At 47.3% G+C, this 18,270-nt stretch overlaps 1 protein-coding gene across 1 annotated transcript in view; it reads right to left on the bottom strand.

The window, feature by feature from the left end:
* Positions 1-4,528: 4,528 nt before the first annotated feature.
* HEXA (hexosaminidase subunit alpha) overlaps positions 4,529-18,270 on the bottom strand; it is a 31,460-nt gene continuing 17,718 nt past the window's right edge. The window contains exons 2-14 of the mRNA XM_081085094.1: positions 15,431-15,523; positions 14,475-14,540; positions 12,910-12,956; positions 12,038-12,148; positions 11,019-11,120; positions 10,401-10,533; positions 9,620-9,800; positions 8,562-8,648; positions 8,221-8,293; positions 7,093-7,276; positions 6,829-6,919; positions 6,101-6,205; positions 4,529-4,777 (exon numbers count right to left, since the gene is read on the bottom strand). Of these exons, the coding sequence (XP_080941220.1) occupies positions 4,714-4,777; positions 6,101-6,205; positions 6,829-6,919; positions 7,093-7,276; positions 8,221-8,293; positions 8,562-8,648; positions 9,620-9,800; positions 10,401-10,533; positions 11,019-11,120; positions 12,038-12,148; positions 12,910-12,956; positions 14,475-14,540; positions 15,431-15,523 (1,337 nt within the window). The 3' untranslated portion in view covers positions 4,529-4,713. The remainder of the gene's footprint in view (positions 4,778-6,100; positions 6,206-6,828; positions 6,920-7,092; positions 7,277-8,220; positions 8,294-8,561; positions 8,649-9,619; positions 9,801-10,400; positions 10,534-11,018; positions 11,121-12,037; positions 12,149-12,909; positions 12,957-14,474; positions 14,541-15,430; positions 15,524-18,270) is intronic.

The raw sequence follows: 18,270 nt of genomic DNA, 5'->3' as shown, positions 1-18,270 counted from the left end.
ACACGCCCTATTTCCCAGCCCCTGTCTGCCTGCCAGCTGGTCTGTCTCCTCTCACAAACACAATTTTTGAGTTGATTCTAAAACATCCCTTTGTAATTTGCTATATAGTGAGTCATAAAGAACAATGAAGAAAAATCACAGCTAAGTATCAGACAGCCAGAGGAAATGAGAATTAAAATAAATTCTTATTTTGGGAAGGGACTGAGGGCATAAATAATGTTTCAGCTAAAAAATATCTGAAGAAACATGACTATTAAGATGTGATAAAGCTAGGTGGTGGTTACACTGTGTTCATTATTTTATTCTGTACATTTTTGTTTGAAATATCTGAAATCATTAAAAATAAAAGTACTTACTGTGGTAGGGAAGACATAACATGATTGTGGTTAGAGTACAATGATTGCTGTGGAAGTAGGCAAGATTCATGGACATTTTAATTTTACTTACTTTTATTTTTTTAAGATTTTTAAAAATATTTTTTTAATCTTTATTGTTCAGATTACAGATGTCCTTTTCCCCCCCCCATAGCTCCCCTCCACCCAGTTCCCACCCCACCCCCTTGCCACCCCACTGTCTCCTGGAGTTAATAGTGGCCTTGTGTAGTAAGTGTCCTATAGGACCCAGTGGCTCAGCCTTCCCAGTCACCTGAGTTGGACACTGTTGGTGTACCCCTTTTGGGCTGTGTGCAGTCTTATTGTAGTTGAGCCTTGATTGATATTGGTATCACTGGGAGGAATTGACCTTCAGGCCAATTGGCTGTGAGGATCAGCTGTGTCTACAATGGAAGAGCTGCTGTGCAGGAGACACCTTGATGGGGCAGGACTTACTCCAGTGGGGCTTTGGTGCTCACTGAGTCTGCCCCTTGGGTGTGTCACTTATGGATGTGAAGAGTTGTAATCTGGTATAGTCTTACACTGACTACTGGGTGCATTGGCTCTTGGATCTCCAAGGAGGTGCAGTCAGCCACTGCCTGGGGCCACCCAGCAGGAGCTACAGAGAGATCTGCAGATTCCTTCTCTTTGTATCATGTTTGAAAGTGCCCAGACGAGGCTCAGCTGTGAAGCAAGGCAGGCTGCTGCTGGTGCTGCCCTTGGGCCTTCTTTTGATAACTTTGGGGCTTCCTGACCCAACTGCAGCTTGTTTGACAAGTTTTAGGCTGAGAAAGGACAGGCCATTCATATGCAAAAGCCATTGTGCACAGCTTGGGTAGGGTTGTAAACTGGGTGGAACGGTGTCTCGGGGAATCTCCAGGGCAAACAGCAATGGATGCCTGTCAGCCCTGCACCGGGGAGGTCCCATAACAGGAACATGACCGTTTCAAGCACCTCTGTCTGGAAGAAAGCTGCCCCCACGTTCCTGCCCTGATGCCAGATAGTCCAGTTTCTTTCTGTTCGTGTATGGGTCCCCAGAGTCTCGCCAGCACTGGAGCTCAGAGCAAGCAGGAGCCTGTATCTCCCTCCCGATTAAAACAGCACAGCTGGGGTGCCAGCCTGTTCCGTGCCTCTGCACCGCCTACCAGTCTCAATGCACTTTCTTCTTTACCTCTCTAGTTGTAGTACTTCCACTCAGCCAGCTTTCCTGGGGTTCTGGATGACAGTTGTTCTGTATTTTAGTTGTAATTTTGATGTGGTTGTGGGAGGCAGCAAGTACAGCTGTTTACCTATGCCGCCATCTTCAAGCTAACCCTGTTAAAGATTTTTAAATTGATTTTTAGAGAGAGAGGGAGAGGGAGAGAAACACTGATCAGCTGCCTCCAGCACACCCTCTACTGGGGATACAGCCAGCAACCTGGGCATGTTTCCTGTGGGGTACTGAACCAGCAACCTTTTCGTGCAAGGGATGTTGCCCTCAACTGAGCCACACCAGCAGGGTGATAATTTCATTTTAAAGATCTCATTGAAAAATGAAGGAACATACACACACAACACACAAGGACTGCTTCAAAAAGGATTTTAAAAACAACTGTCAGGACTGAAGGGTGTCCCCCAAAATGTATATACACTTTATGTATTTTAATAAACATCGCCTTTATAATTATTTAAAGTGTGTGTATACATTTTTGGAACTATATATATATTAAACATTTCACTAAAACTAGTTAATATGGATTTATGTTGTACATATATTAAAAGAACACTAATTTTCAAACTTTCAGAGTTTATTTATTTACAAAGAAAAACATACAGAATGGTTCTAATAAACAAATCACCCAATTCCTACTTTAAAAAAATATATTTTTAAATTTATTTCAGAGAGGAAGGGAGAGGGAGAGAGAGACAGAAACATCAATGATGAGAATCATTGACTGAGCCTGCAATCTGGGCATGTGCCCTGGCCAGGAATTGAACTGTGACCCCCTGGTTCGTAAGTCAACACTCAACCACTGAACCACACTAGCTGGGCCCAATTCCTACTTTTGTAGTGGAAAAATGTATATGATACACAATTGTGATGGCCTGTATTGATTAATTTTGCAAATGAAATTGACAAAAATGATAAAAATCTAAACTTTAGAGTGCTAATGTTGCCAAAAGGGATGTATATCTACATTTGTATAAATTTAGTCTATACCCATATTTCTTTTGCACCCTTTCCCAGTACATTTGACTTTCATCGCCTCCTTGCTGCCCCATCTCTAGTGTTGTGGAGCACCTGTGGCCTAGTCCTTTGCCCCCCATAAATGTGCTAATCCACTGAGATGTACCTGAAAACACCAGATTCCAAGAAGGGGTGGGCACCTGGCACATGGCCTCAACTTCTACCAAGGAGAGGGGGGCCTGGATGTGTTCCCAGCCTCCATTCACTCCTTTACTTGTATTCCCACTAGGCCTGCTTTCATCCGTAAGAGATTCACAGGAAAGTGAGGGGCAGGCTCTTTGTGCCACAAGATGACTGGAACCAGCAAATAAGTCTGGGCAATTCTCCATCCCTGGTGGTGCCGAGAACACAGGCAGGCTGGGCAGGGTGGGGCACTAAATCCACAGCCCAGGTGAAATGAGCTGAGGTGGGGAAGCATTGGGAGCAACTGGGTGGTTGCTGTGGTCAGCAGTTCATTGGGCCCAACAGCACATCCCACCACTGAAGGTCTTGACCGGGCCACCCCACAGGAGTCACTGGGTAATGGACATAAGGGGGCTCCCCTGGCCGGTGCATGTGGTGCTTCTCTAGGCCAGAGCCCTAGGCATGGCTACTCTGGGCTGTGTGAAAACCCCATCCCCAAGAGGGTTCTGCAGGTAAAAGGTGCCGACCCTGTCCTTACAGACAGTACGAGAAGGCAGGGCTGGTGTACCTCCAACCAGGTCCCCAAAGAATGATTGCGGGACTGAAGGATGCTGTTTAAGGACCAAATCTTACTCAGACCCCTTCTCAGTCCTGCCTTCCCCAAGCTTCTGAGTCCACCAGACTGGAAACTTTCTCAAAGAAATGCCTGGGGCCCTGGCTTGTTTGGCTCAGTGGATAGAGCGTCGTCCTGCGGACTGAAGGGTCCCAGGTTCGATTCAGGTCGAGGGCATCTACCTTGGTTGTGGGCACACCCCAGTAGGGGGTGTGCAGGAGGTAGCTGATCAATGTTTCTCTCTCATCCATATTTCTAACTCTCTATTCCTCTCCCTTCCTCTCTGTAAAAATCAATAAAATATATTAAAAAAAAAGAAAAAAAAAGAATGAATGAAATGCCTGGGAATCTTTCAGGACCAGGGCCAGGTAAAAGAACGTCAGTAATGGTCGAAGAAATCCTTATCTAAAACTGTTGCTGTGCACCATGCCCCTACCTCAGGGCTGCACTGTCACCTCTGAACACGACCCCCCCCCCCCCCCGGGGACAGCCCGTGTCCACCATGAGCCACTTCCTCCCACAGAAAACTGGTCACGTGTTCAAAGAGTAATATGCCCACCTCCTAGACCCCCGAGACTTTCTTCTCCTGGTCTCAGCTGTGCCATAAATTCTCTAAAACAATGTAATTAGGTCGAAAATGAATGGGAGGATGGAAGTCATTGGCATCTGGGGGCCTCTTGGGACCAAGTCCTTCATATTCAATACCTACCACAGTGCCAAGACCATAATATGTGTTCTGTACCATTTAAATAATGGTTGCATGAAATTGAAGTAACAAGAAACTCAGAGCAGAAGAAAAGCTTTCGGAGAGGGAAGTATGTGAGCATGCATGGGGCAGGGCTATTCTGTGGCCAGGTAAGGTCTGGAGCCCTCAGTACTGCCAGAATTTCTTTGAACCCCTATATGTCTTTATATACAGAAGCCTTGGAGGTCTAAGTGACCTCCCCACTTGGAGGGAAGTATCTAGGATGGGGGTATGCATCTGGACTATATGTGAGCGTGGAGAGGTAGGACAGCACAAAGGCTATGGGTTTCATTCTCAGTCTTTAACTTACAAGATCACTCCTGGGGCAGATACTGAACCCAACCTGGCTGGGCCCTGCTGAGCCCCACCACTCAGGGGCAGACTCCAGTCCTGGCAGCTCCCCTGCCTTTCCCCCTCAGGGCCACTCACATTTTTTTACACAGATAATCCATGTTCATGGTTGAAAAATATCACCATCACTCTTTATTGAACGCCAGCACAGCACCAGCCCTGTTCTCTCCAGGCAGTGGCACGTGGGCAAGGGGCTCCGACCCCCAGCCGGGAAACAGTGGGAGCCTGGCCCCACCATCACTCTTCTAGGGCCAGCACCCTCCTCGGTGCCTGGGTTGCTCGCTCAGATTTGTTCAAACTCCTGTTCACAGTAGCCTACACTGAGGGGCTGGGCCTGGACACCTCGTCTGCAAGAGGACATGTAGAAACAGGATGAGATCAGTCTTAGGCCCCAGCAACACCTTCACCACAACCAAGTATTCCCTTCCCATATTTCAGTGTGTCACAAACTGTCACTGTCTACCCGTATTACTTGGATTCTCACCTCCAGAGATTCTCACTTGGGGTGGGGCCAAGTGTTGGCAAGAATCTGCATTCTGGACAGGTGCTTCAGATGATTCTGATACAGGGACACCCAGGAACTTTGGGGAGCACCTCCCTATTTCTTTTAAAATTTATTTTATTATTATTTTCCATATAATTGAAGACTATTTTATTATTCTGTGAAGATTAATAGTCCTAGTCAAACATTTCATTTTCAACAATAATCCGTTCCATCTCTAGAATCTAAAATGTATACATGCTTTTGCCGTGTCTATAAGATACTACTGATTTTCAAAGGGATGTGAATTAATATTAATTTGGCAGCAATGTTTTGTTAGGTACTGAGCTTCTTTTTATTAAAAAATTTTAATGTTGACATAATTGCAGGTGTCCCCATACCTCCCCCTTTGCCCACCTCCACCCACCCTTAAGTCCCCTCCTTTGGCCTTTACCTATTTCTTTTGAAATTTATCTTATTTAAAAATTTTTATTGATTGATTGGCCCGCTGAGCCCCCCTTTAAGGGTTCTAAAATACTGTGAATGTGGTGGAGGTAGGGGACTGAGATGCTATCCAATCCATACAGGCATGAAAATCTGTCCTTAGTTCTCAGCCTCACCTCTAGGCATGACTCCTTCATTATCCAAATAAGCAATGTGCTTAGAGATGGTAGGGAACTAGCTCAGAGTCACCCAGCGAATTACAGACAGTCGAGACGCTTGGCTCTCAGCCTGGGGTTCTGCTCTGCACTAGGCAGTATCCCTCAGGTCCTCAAATCCCTCTGTGCTGGACCTAGTCAATAAATCAATCAGGGAAATAACCATCTTATATAGTCTTATCCCCAACAGGGGCAAAGGGAGTCATGAGAGCCCAGTAAAGCATAGCTTAGTCTCTAAAGTTGGCCTGGTTCAAATCCTGATTCTAAGCAACTTTGGGCAAGTTCCTTAACCTTTCTGTGCCTCGGATGCCTATCTCTAAAATGAGGATATATCTGCTAGACGGAGTTGTGGTGAAGTCTCAACAAAATAATGCCTGTAAAAGGTTAAGCACAGTGTTTACCACCAGTAAGCCTCTACCAGTGTGTTAGCTATTATGGTGTTCTTTTCCTGTCAGTAAGAGGTCCCAACCCCCTGACCTGGGAACACCTCCCCCCCCAACCTCCTTGGGAAGGCCCCATAGCCTGCTTACCTCAGCAGCTCACAGCGGAAGTGTGCCAAACGTTTAAAGGCAAAGTCCGGGTCAGTCACCACCTTGTTGCTCCACAGCCTCTCAGCAACAGCCCCTGCTCTGGGCCTGGAGGAAAGGGGATATACACCAGGTTTCCCTGGATTCCCTGCAAGGAGGTGGACACCCACAGGCTATTGCCTCTTGTGTAGGCTCAGGGCCAAGGGATATGACCACCTATTCAGAGCGACAACCTGGCTGAAGGGCTCCCGGGACCTCAAGTTCAGCTCTGTCTTCATTAAATGTGATAAGTGATCCCACTCTTCTCTCCCACAGACATGGGAACCAGAGCAAGTCTTAAAGGCACCATGTTACTGACAGTAGCGGCAGTGGCAGGTGTTGTGAGAATATCAACTCCATACCCACCCAGGCTTGGTGAGGCTGCTGAGGAGGTAGTCTAGGAAAGTCTTACTACAGGAATCATGGACTCCCATGCTGGATCCTGAGCAAATCATCTGTGCTCACCAGGCCTCAGTATCTCTCTCTGTCCTACATGCCTAATAGGTGCTGGAGAAGCATAGGTGGAAGTCAGGTGAGAGGTGGCTATTACTACAAACAGAAGGGTCACTGCAGTGCCCCCCTCTCAGGCCTGAAAGGAGGATACTAGTTGGGGGGTGGCTAGACAGGATTGCGTCTGTGAGGGAGACCCTATACCCACAAATCCAACTTCCATGTCCTCAGAAAACTCTTACCAGAGCCTGGGGACCAGGTTTGTGCTGTCCACATACTCTCCCCACATACAGGCCTCTCCACCAATCACCAGAGCCTTCTGCTCGGGACTACCTATGGGAAAACAAGCAACAACAGACAACTCTAAGGTTCCCCTTCAACCACCTTCTCCTCAGATAGGTTGTTTCATCTCCTAACCTCAAATACCCAGCCCAGACGCTTCTGCCTTCCACCCTATGCCCAAGCCCAGCCTCCTTTGGTCAGTAAGGAGAGCACCCTGCTTTCACCTTCAAATGACAGGGGATCCACCCTGTAGAAGTCCTCCCAGTCAGGGCCATAACTTATGCGGTTCAGGTACCAGGGGGCAGAAAGCAGAGCGCGGAAGCCGGCTTCGGTGATCAGTGCCAGCTCCTTCATATAGCTTACTGGTACTTCTTCTCGCCATACCTGGATGATTGTGTCTGGCCGAACCTGTCACAAAGGCCAAAGGGTGGTAATGGCTAAAGCTGAGGAGGTTCCTGGGCCACATTTTTATACAGGCAACCAGGTCAAGGGGTGTGTACTCCCTCTGCTTTCCAACAGCAAAGTACTTCTCTGTGACTCTGAACCACTGAGCTCCTAGCCCAGTGCAGAGGTCAAGGATTCCATAGGCCATAGGAGAGCTCCCTGCTGCTTCGTCCCCATCTTTCTCCACACTGAGATGGTAATACTGGCTGTGAGCTAAGGGAGGCAAGCAGTGAGGCCCAGCAGACTCACTGGAATCTATCATGTCCGAGTCTCCAGATGTTTCTGAGGATGGGACAAGGTTCCGGCGGAGCCCCGGCATGTGGAAGGAGGCTGGGATCTCATTGATCAACAATGAAGAAGAGGGAAACCCTGCTTCCGCAGACCTGTAAGACCTTAGTCTAGACCAGGGGTGGGCAAACTTTTTGACTCGAGGGCCACAATGGGTTCTTAAACTGGACCAGAGGGCCGGAACAAAAGCATGGATGGAGTGTTTGTGTGAACTAATATAAATTCAAAATAAACATTACATAAAAGGGTACGGTCTTTTTTTTTTTTTTTAGTTTTATTCATTTCAAACGGGCCGGATCCGGCCCACGGGCCATAGTTTGCCCACGGCTGGGCTAGACTCAGGAAGAAAAACCCAACCCATTAAGCCAGTCTCGGGAATCCAAGTTACCCAGCAGCAGAAATAACTCTTGATCAATCTGTAGTGAGGGAAGCTAGAGAGAGGCTCCAAAACCCACACCCAGATCTCTGCAACCTTTCTCGAGGGAAAAGAAGAGATGGCTCCTAGTGCTCTGAACATTAAAGCCTGCTCCAAATCAGGAGGACCAGGCCATGTAGGGAAGGGCTGGAAGACCAGAAGGAGGCACTGAAGGTGGTTCCTTCTCCTCCTGCCCCTGGCTCACCTTTACTTTATTATCAAACACCTCCTGCCACACCACGTAGCCCTTGCCATAGGCAGAGACGATGTCAAGCAGCCTGAAGAGTAAAGAAAGTGTCTGCTGAGCTCAGACAGGCTCTAGGCTGTGGTACCAGTGATCTGGGGGTTCAGCCTAGCTAGGAGCCCATTCCTGATTAAGCAGTGTCTTCCCTACTTTGGAAATGACCACGCCAAACCTGAAAATATAGGACAAGAGACTCTTTTTCAGGGGCTCAGAGAGTTGTCAAGAAGGACCTGGCCCTGGTATGGTCACCCATATGAGGTGACCCAAGGGACCCTGCCCACCCTCCTTCCTTTCTTTCTCACGTCTGGATGTAGAAGGACTCCAGCTGTTTGAAGTCATTACCAAAGCCTTTCTTCTTCATAAAGGCCTGGACATCTGGGTTGGACTTCCTAAATCCCAAGAGAAAATGAGGATTAATTCTTTCACCATCCAAAAGCCTTCCAAAGCTTGGGGATTAGTCACCTGGCTTCCCACAACTTCCTTTTTCACCTGAAATAATAATCAACTGAGGATCTCAGAGACCCAAAATATGGACGGTGTGGCTGAACAAAGCTGTATTAAGGGGGCCGTTGAAAAAGGCTGAGAAAGTTTGAGCCTGGACCTGAACAGCTTTAAGTTCAAACTAAGAGAACACATATTGATCTCTCTGGACTGTGGCATGTAGCTCTTGAGGTCTTGGCCTGGGGCTCTGGCACTCTGGATTCTGGCTTCCCTCTCTAGCCTCCACCCTGGGCACTGTGTTCCCCCTTACTATGTATTCTCTATTCCAGGTGGATACGAGCGTTGCTGCCACTCCCTTGCCCCACAACGTCCGTATTTTGCTCACATTTTCTCCTGGAAAGTTTTCCTCCTCTTCCATGTCTTGAAAAAACCAAACTACTTCCCCAGATCCAGCTCTAGTGCACACTTCTCAGAGAAGCCCCTCAACCTCTTTTGAGCTAAGTAGATCTGAGGATTTGGAACTTACAATTTAACACTGTCATCTATTAGTCTCAAATTCATTTGTGTCTTGCCTCTTCAACCAAACTATATTAAGCCTTCAAAAGCATAAATTATTTTTCCCTATCCAGGATTTTAACAAGACAATTCTGTACCTAGAGCTGGTTTTCCCATAAATATCTCAAAGATGTGACAAGAGGAAGGGAGAGTTTCACATTCACAGCCTTGCCAAAATCAGACAGGGCCTCTCTGTAGCTTAGAGGGGAAAGGCCCAAGACCTGAGCCATCTAGATTGAGACAGAATGCTGTCTCAGAGGTTAGTCCCTGAGCAGCACCTGAGACAGGTAGCCTGTCAGGGCCTAACTTCTATTCTGAGCAAGCAATTCATCAGGCTGAGAGGGGAATATCAAAGGGCTCATACCAGCAGGCGAAATCAACCTCATCTCCTCCAAGGTGAAGATAAAAATCCGGGAATACAGAGCTGACCTCCAAGAAAAATGTGTTCATGAACTCATAGGTACTGTTGAGAATGGGATTCACTGGTCCAAAGGTACCAGAGGGCTGAGACCCAGAGTAGCAAGGAGTCAATAATCCAGAGACACCTAAGGCAGTAGAGAACCCCACACAAATATCACAAATACATAGACCCCCATGCCCAGCCATAGATATAAGGACATTAAGTCACACTAAGTATAATAAACATTATACTCACACAGGTAGAAACACTCAGGGACTCAAAGACACTGGTAATCATGAGCGTTTAGTCACAATCAAAGAAATACACCTATATCCACAATCACAGACAGGGTGGTGTGTAGTCAAACTGTCAGCACACACACTCTTGCCTTGACACACTGCTTCCAGCAGGGGTCACCCTCGCTCCCAAAGGCAGCTCTCACTGCCTCTAGGAAAAGCAGAGAACCAATCCAGCCAAATAGGCAAAATCTTTCTTCCCACTCTAGAGCATGGCAATCTTCAAGGGATTCATTAAGACAAGGATACCTGAGAAGAATTTGCCCATATTTTTAATAGTAAGAAGTGTTCTCCTTCGCCCAAAGTAAGTTCTGCCTAATTGCCAGGTGGAAGAGGTTGACAGAAAACATTCTTCCAGGAGAAGGCATGGCGCATTCAAGTGCTAATGCCCTAAAGCCCCAAGGAGGGGAGGACCAGTAGACTTCCTCCAACCCCTGAATTATTCTTACCTTGTCCCCAGGACAGAGTGTGGCCAGGAGTGTCAAATTCTGCCAATACACGGATCCCCCGAAGCCGTGCATATTCAATCACCTCCTTCACATCCTGTGCTGTGTAGATGTGGGTGGCAGCGTTGTAGGACCCCTGAAAGGCACAAGACATCCTTAAGGATCTTACTTCCTGAAGGCTTATATATTAGTGGATACTAAAAATGCCTCCAGGACTCCCTGGATATCAGAAAATCTACCCACAGCCCTTTGGTATCAGGGACTATCTTCATAGAACTTATTCATAACTTCCCACAAGTTATCACATATATTGTTTTATTTGTGTGCCACAACACCAGTGGAGTGAACAAGGCAGGTATTATGCCCAGCTAACAGAATATAAACAAACAAACAAAAAGAAAATGAGACCAGAGAGATTATATCCTGAAGGTTACAGAGCAAATTTATGGCACAGCTTGGACTCAAACTCAGGTCTCCTGATTTCAAATCCAGTGCCCTTCCCATGTCAGTGTGTCCCTAAAACTGGCTAGGTAGGAGGAGAGCTAGTGTCCTTGCCATCAGCGCCACAGCTAGGTTCAAACATCATCCCATAAACTTGGTTGGGGCGAAATCAAGACATACCTTTCTGGTGAGCTCTGGAAAAGCGAAGCTCTCGTATGGGAAGGAAGGGTCGTCGACCAGATGCCAGTGGAACACATTGAACTTATTGTATGCCATGGCATCCTGTAAGTCAGAGCATGCACTGTGAACTCACCACAGATTTTCCAGACTCAGCCTCTAGCCTGGGAAGCTGGGCACACTGCCAGGCTGCTCCACACCCCCCCAGCCAGCCCCAGCGTCCTGTTAAGTGTTAACAGGATCTATCAAACCTTCCCATCAGGGAGTGCCTGACATGGAGGGATGACCGGCATATTTCTTCTTTCCCCAGGGCACAACCAGAGATGGCTGACAGAAAGAGTGCCTCCTCTTTTTGAGATAAGTTGTAGCCACACTGAGAGGAGGGTTGTAGTTATGTGGTCCCCTGGAGTCTTCTAAAAGCTCCCAAATACCCCGGAGACTAACACTTCCTCCTGCCATTTGTTCTGGGTATTAAACAAACAAGCAAGTAAATAAACAAACTGCTCCCAAACTGACTAGTATTTACCCAAATTGTGCAGTCTATTGTGAATGTAGTAGCCCCATAACCCATAAATCTCAGAAGCCAAGACTGATGGATGCCTCCACTCCTTTGATTCCATCAGAGGAGCAAAGGAAAAGACAGACACCTGAGTTGGATCAGCAACTGTCAGATAAGACTGCCCATCAAACTCAAGATAGTGAGAAACGCCCCCAGTTACGGTTTTGGAACATCTCCTTCCTACGACCTTGTCGTAACTAAACTAAAGTTAGCTTTGCTGGTCAAAGAAGCCAATCCCAAAGCACCTTCTGCACCCCAGGAGACAGGCTGGACACTGGTCCATAGCAGCCACTGGGGTAGATTTAAATCACTCTTGTTATGTTTTTGAGTTTTAGAGCACATTATCCTTCACATTTTTCCGAGGAGTCCATAAAATTACTTATACTCTCTAACTCTTGAGGCATATGGCACCTGGGCTATCCCCTGACCCATCACCCCAAAGAAGGCCTTAAGGCCTGGGTACCAGAGTGTCCAGGATGGTAGGCAGTGGGAGATAGTGCCGAGATGTGTCCAACAACAAGCCCCGGTGAGGGAAGCGAGGAAAGTCCTCAATCTCCGTCTTGTTGATAAAGAACTGTGTGGACCAAACAGTAAACATGTCAGGATTCAAAGGGAACTCACTATGGGGGGAGGGGGTTGGGGGCGGGGGGGGGGGATGAGGAAAAGTCTCCCAAGATCTCTGAAAAGCCACCCTGTGACCATGCAGCAGCGTGTCTCCCCATATGTCCCACCCCTCTACCCCAATGACCGTAAGCAGGAACCTGCCCAGAGAGCAACTGCCCCAGGCTAGCCAAATACAGCTGTCCCACAACCTCAGCCTGTACGGTCTGCAGTTTCACTATTAATATGCTGTTTTCTTCAGAGCGGTGTGTAAGTCTCAAGTCATCCTATATAATAAAAGGCTAATATGCAAATTTTCCCCTCAAATGGGAGTTCGACCAGATGGCAGGGCCAGCCAAGCAACTGCCTGCAGCCCCTCCCCCTGGCCTGCCCTCCCAATCTCCCCGCCCCCACCCCAATTGGGGACCGGGCAGGCCAACCAACAATCGGGCAGGCCGGCTGGACCCCACCCATGCACGAATTCATGCAATGGGCCTCTAGTTACTAAATAATGACTCAGGGGAACTGAATTACTGTGACTCCAAACAGGCCAAATCTACCAAACCAGTTTCCATGCTGTACACTCTTGCTGGGGCCATTTCAAGCCTCCAGGACTCTGTCTTAAAGCAAAGTAAGATTTCCAGGACTATGGACATCAGTAGAAGCAAACCCAAGATTTAAAAGGAGCCCTGTTAAGTGTTAATAGGATCTATCAAAAAGAGGGCCCACACTTACTGTGCCCTCAGGAGATCTCCAAACAAGCTGGCTAAAAGTCTCCAAACCTACAGGAAGTAAAGAGGCAGAATAAAGACTTTGGGAGGTGGGAAAAGGTGGATCCATTTGGAAGGTGCCCTGTGTGGCAGGGGATGACGTCGGGGCACAAAGTTAAAGTGGTTGTAATGGAGATTTGATGATTCTCAACACTATAAAAGGGGGATATTAGGAAGCCAGTATCAATTTTTACTCTATTTTATTTTGGAAGGTGGCTATGTAAGGGGCTTTAGTGCCCCTTCTAGAAACACATTAACCCTAAAAACCTACACACCTCCTACACATATTTCCAAAGGTGTGAACTCACAAGATTATTAAAAAGATGTGTGCTTGTAAGGACAGATGCAGGGATAGTCGGCCTGCAAGAGGTTAAGGCCTTCCAAAGATAATACTCAGAAGAGCTAAGGGAGCTGAGAAAAAGAGTCCCCAGTTTGCTGCCCCTTCACATCTCCCAGACTGAATTGTGAAGACGAGATCATAAGCTTGATTTCCAAGATACCTGGGTCCACATCCGGACCTACAAGAAATCATCCCCCTTTCCTCCTCGGGGCTTGAGAAGAGACTCAGCTAAATGGGTCTGAGGTGTAGCAGGCAGCAGCCACCCAGTCCACAGGACACAGGCTCCTAGATTCTGGCTAGGCCCAAGGGCAGGCAAGTTGAGTCCAGAGCATTGTATATTCTCAACAGCTGGAGGCCCCACGAAGGAATCCCAGAGTCTCAAATTTTCAGAATGAGAGAATCCATGGTCACTCAGCACCTAATTTGAGGCAGACTGCTAGGATACTGTTTGGCTTTTCTCCACTCTGACTCTGATGCCCAGCGCTCTGGAGTCCCAGATTTCCCCTATCTGACCAAAGTAATCATTACCATTTGCACAAAAGGTACAAGAGGGCGGAAAGGGAGTTGGCATGCTGTTTCTCCAAAACATAGGAGAGGGGAGAGGCGAGGAAAAGGAATAAAGACAAACCAAACTCAGGTTTGGAATTCTGTGAGAATGTCCCTCATCCTTTACTAGCAGATGTTTTAACAAAAGTAGAGGTATTTGGCTAAGTCTGTACCTAGGGACCAAATTCGTTTTCAGTAAACCAAGAGGAAGGGCATTTTTTTTTGACATTCATTTCTTTGATATAGTTTTCCTTTTTATAAAACCTGGCCAACCGTGTATCTTTAATGAGAGCTGGACAGGCAGTGTTTGTGGCAGAGTTGCCCCTCTCCTCAGCTACCTGGCCCCACCGGCACCCTGAACAGCAGCCTGCAGGGTCTCCCATTGTTTCCCCAGAGCACCCGACCGCCCGGGGGAGCTGCTGCCACTCACAGGTAAAACCCATCAACTTCCAGGGAAAGCTGAAGGAGAACACTCTTTTCCAGGGGGATGGGGGAACATGCCACTTGCCCTCTACAAAGAAAGCTTCTTAAAATGCAGGTATGCGGTAGTCGCTGGGTCCCCAGTCCTGTCCTCCCACCCCACCAATGCCAACTGTCCCACATCACTGCCGGTCTCTCTCCCAGCATCAGCCCCACCTTGTTACCTCGAAGAGCTCCCCAGACGGTCTCAGACAGAAGGAAACACTGCTCATTGTTTATGGTCAGGGTGTCTGGAATGACAGAAATGACCCAACATGGTTAAAGATTTCTACTCTCAGATTACATACCACATGTTCTGTACAAATCCATGAATTAAAAGACAACAGCAAGATCACTTTCTTTTTCTTTCAAAGAGGAGACATTCCCAGAGCAGGGCAATTGCAGGCGGCCAGGCTGGAGCCAGAGTGGAAGGGTGGTTACCTAGGGGCTCTGTAGACCCTAGGAGATGACACATGACGAGGGTCAGGCTAGAGCAGAGTCCTCCACAAGCCAACACCTGCTTGAGGGTCAGTTTCTCCCCCCAAGAAACATGAACTCCTGACAGCCTTTAGCTGGAAGTATGAAGTCACCTGCTGGCAAAGGGAACAGTGATGCTCGGAGGGGTGAGTCCAGGGTTCTGATGTTCACAAAGACTTTGTAACCACCCTCCTTTCCCCAGGCTTCAGCTACCTCATCCAAGAACGTGAGGAAGAAGCCAAGACTTGAATTTCACTTTGGAGACTGAGAAGTGCCCAAATGCTGCTGATCAGGAAAGACAGGGGGCAGTTACAGGACTGCCTCATCTCAATTCAAATGACCAAAACTCCTCCTCTTTACTGTGTAGTATCTCTTAGACAATATCAGCAAAGTATACACATATTCCTAAAATGGCAAAAGAATTATGTTCAGTCTAGAAGGTAGGCGTACTCTGGGACTCAGTGAACAGCCAGTGTGACTGTCCAGTCAGTCTGCAGACACTGGTTAGAGGGCACAGGAAAAACTCACCGTTTATGGCTCTGGGCACTTAGTCCTCACAGTCATGGGTGGCTCCAGGCCTAGCCTCAGCAATTTAAGCCAGGCCACCCAGAGCTACAGCTCCAGACAAGTGCTTGCTCTTCTAGAATGGGAACAGGGTACTTACAATTCTCCACTGACTCCAAAGAAGGAAGCTGCTCACATCCAGGAGTGACTACAAGGATAACCAGTGACTGCTTCTCCAGTGTTTGCTGTTCTCCTGCAAGGACAGTGTACACTTAATGTGGCTGATGGCTGACCTGCCATCTGAGGCAGCAGGCAAAACCAAAGACCAAAGGAGGGTTCCTACCTCTAGTCCCTTCAGTTTGCCTGCCTGTGGCAAGAGGGGAGGCAGAGCAGGGCATGCACCCTTGGCACACGCGCTGCCTAGTTACTTGTGTGACTTTCATTTTGGTTGCGCTCCCCTCTCTCCCCAGTGACCCACCCTGACCATGTATGAATGATCTGGAGTCAGCCCTTTGTAACCAGGACTGTAGATTTCTGGCTTATTACAGTCTAAATACACAGTTTTAAGGCCCTAGCAACTGCTTTGAAACTAGAGGCAGCTCTAGAGCACTGCTACTCAAAGTGTGGTCTGTGGGTCAGCTGCTGATCTGTACACTGTGTTACTGGTTGGTCACCAGACAGGAAGCTTACATGATGCCAGAATGTAAATCAATGATGTCAGAACAAACACACTGTTAGTTCTAACATTTTTTTCATAGCAAGGTCTTGATGAAGGGAACAGTTTCACATTCTGGTATGTATGCTTCCCATCTCATTGCAGACTGGCACTTGACGTAGCACTGCTCTTGAAGGCTCCAGATGAAGACTTTCCAACCTTGTAAGATGGGAGCTAATGGGAGCAGATGAAGACAAGGGGATCTTCTATGCAAAGGAGGTCTGAGGTGATCCAGCTGGTGTCCCAGCAACGGCATATGGTCATCAGCCCATTCTGCTTCCTTCCCTCCTCTTCTCTATCCAGGTTCTTTCCCAACAGTGGAAAGCCACGTAGTCTGAGCCCAACATGCTATCGCATAGAGTCTGACAAACCCAATATACGCTGAAAAAAAGACAAAATACCAATGCTGTCTCTTCTCACCCTCCTACTAGTTCTTCTCTGTGACCTTCAGTACAATTGTGATTGTACTGTCCCAAACCTGAGCCTCAACCAGTTAACTGCCACGCGTCCAAAATGGAAACCATCCTTCCATCCTTGTGTCTATAGATGCTTATGGCATACAAAAGGTCAATGAACTATCTCTCTCTCTCTCTCTCTCCCTCTCCCCTTTCTGGAGCCACATGCATTCCCACTGGCACCGCAACGTCTATGATTCCTATGGGACTACATAGCCAGGGACAGAATGGCCTGGCAGAAGACAGGGAGAGAGAATTCAGAACCAAGTTGGAATACCAAATGTTATTTGTCTCTAAACAGAAGGAACCCAAGAGCCTTGAACCATCTCAAGGAAAGCTTGCTCACCCCTCCAGAGGATGACCACATGGCTGCATCTGAGCTCTCTGGTCTGCCAAGAAGGAACAATAAGGGGCCCTTTCCAACCATCCTGAATGAAAAGATTCTCTTCCCTCCCAGTGAACAGCCTGTATCCTCACTCTAATACCTACCTAAACTCTGCAGGGAAAAGGGAATTTGAGGTTATCCTGGGCCAGGCCAACTCACAACTCCATTTTAAACCCTAAAAACTCAACCCCATAAACACAGAAGGACAATCAGGCTTTCAGGGCCGGGACCAATCTCAAAGGAGGACTCAACTGAGAGGTGGTGGTGAAAAAACTATAAAAGAATATTCCTCCTTAAACTATGCCTTCATCCTGTACCTCCTTGTCCCCACTCTGTCACATATCTCAGAGCCTCAATATCACTATGTGGAGAGTGCATGTGCATATCTATCCAGGCAGCCTTCCCAAGGAGGGCAAAGTCATTACTTTAGTATTAATCCTCTGAATCTCACTCAAGCTACCAAACAGGAGAAATCACAAATAATCTGTATGCAACTTCCATGGTCACTGTCCCAGGGACAAGAGAGGCTATACAAACGCCAGGTTTATCTGAATTATTACTTGAAGACAAGAAAACAACTAATTTTTCTTGTTGTTGCTCTATCTTATTTTTTTAAAACACATCTGCACTCTACTCTCTAAATCCATAGTCATTTAATACAGTTCCTCATGTTGTGGTGACCCCAACCATAAAATTATTTTCACTGCTACTTCATAACTATAATTTTGCTACTGTTATGAATCATAATGTAAATATCTGATATGCAGGATGTATTTTCATGGTTACAAATTGAACATAATTAAAGCATAGTGATTAATTACAAAAACAATATGTAATTATATATGTGTTTTCCGATGGTCTTAGGTGACCCCTGTGAAAGGGGTCACGACCCACAGGTTGAGAACCACTGTTCTAACCTTTCATATCACTGGTTATGTGATTCAAACCCTCCTCTGGCAGGTCGCTAGTCTTGTGGCAGACTCCTATATAGGAGGAACAAGAGAGCCAGAAAATAGCCTTATACAACTCGCATACAACTTTCTTAGGCATTAAACCCTCAGGACAATGAGGTTCTGGCCCTCATCAAATAACCTCAGGAACAAAGCCTCTGTCTGTTGACCACAGAGACAGAGTTTTGGCCACACTAGAGATAACATCTAGACTTCAGTTGTGTTTCAGCTCCAGGCCCAGAAAAGCAGCAAGGCCAACAGGGGTGCCATCATGGCTGACAGCAGGATCAGCTGTGATGTCTAATGACCCCCTGTCATGGTACTGACCAATCAGTGGAGACCACGACCCTAATAGGACACACCTGGAAAAACTGATGAGCTCCTCTGCCTTTAAAACCCTTCAGATTAAGAACCCAGCATGGCCTTGGCCAGTATGGCTCAGATGTTACAGTGTCGGCCTGCTTATCGAAGGGGTCACAGATTCCTCCTCTTCTT

Source organism: Myotis nattereri, assembly GCF_964212035.1.
Source record: "Myotis nattereri genome assembly, chromosome: 1".
Taxonomy (NCBI): Eukaryota; Metazoa; Chordata; class Mammalia; order Chiroptera; family Vespertilionidae; genus Myotis; species Myotis nattereri.
Note: the sequence above shows the minus strand (reverse complement) of the source record. Positions and strands in the feature narration are given on the sequence as shown.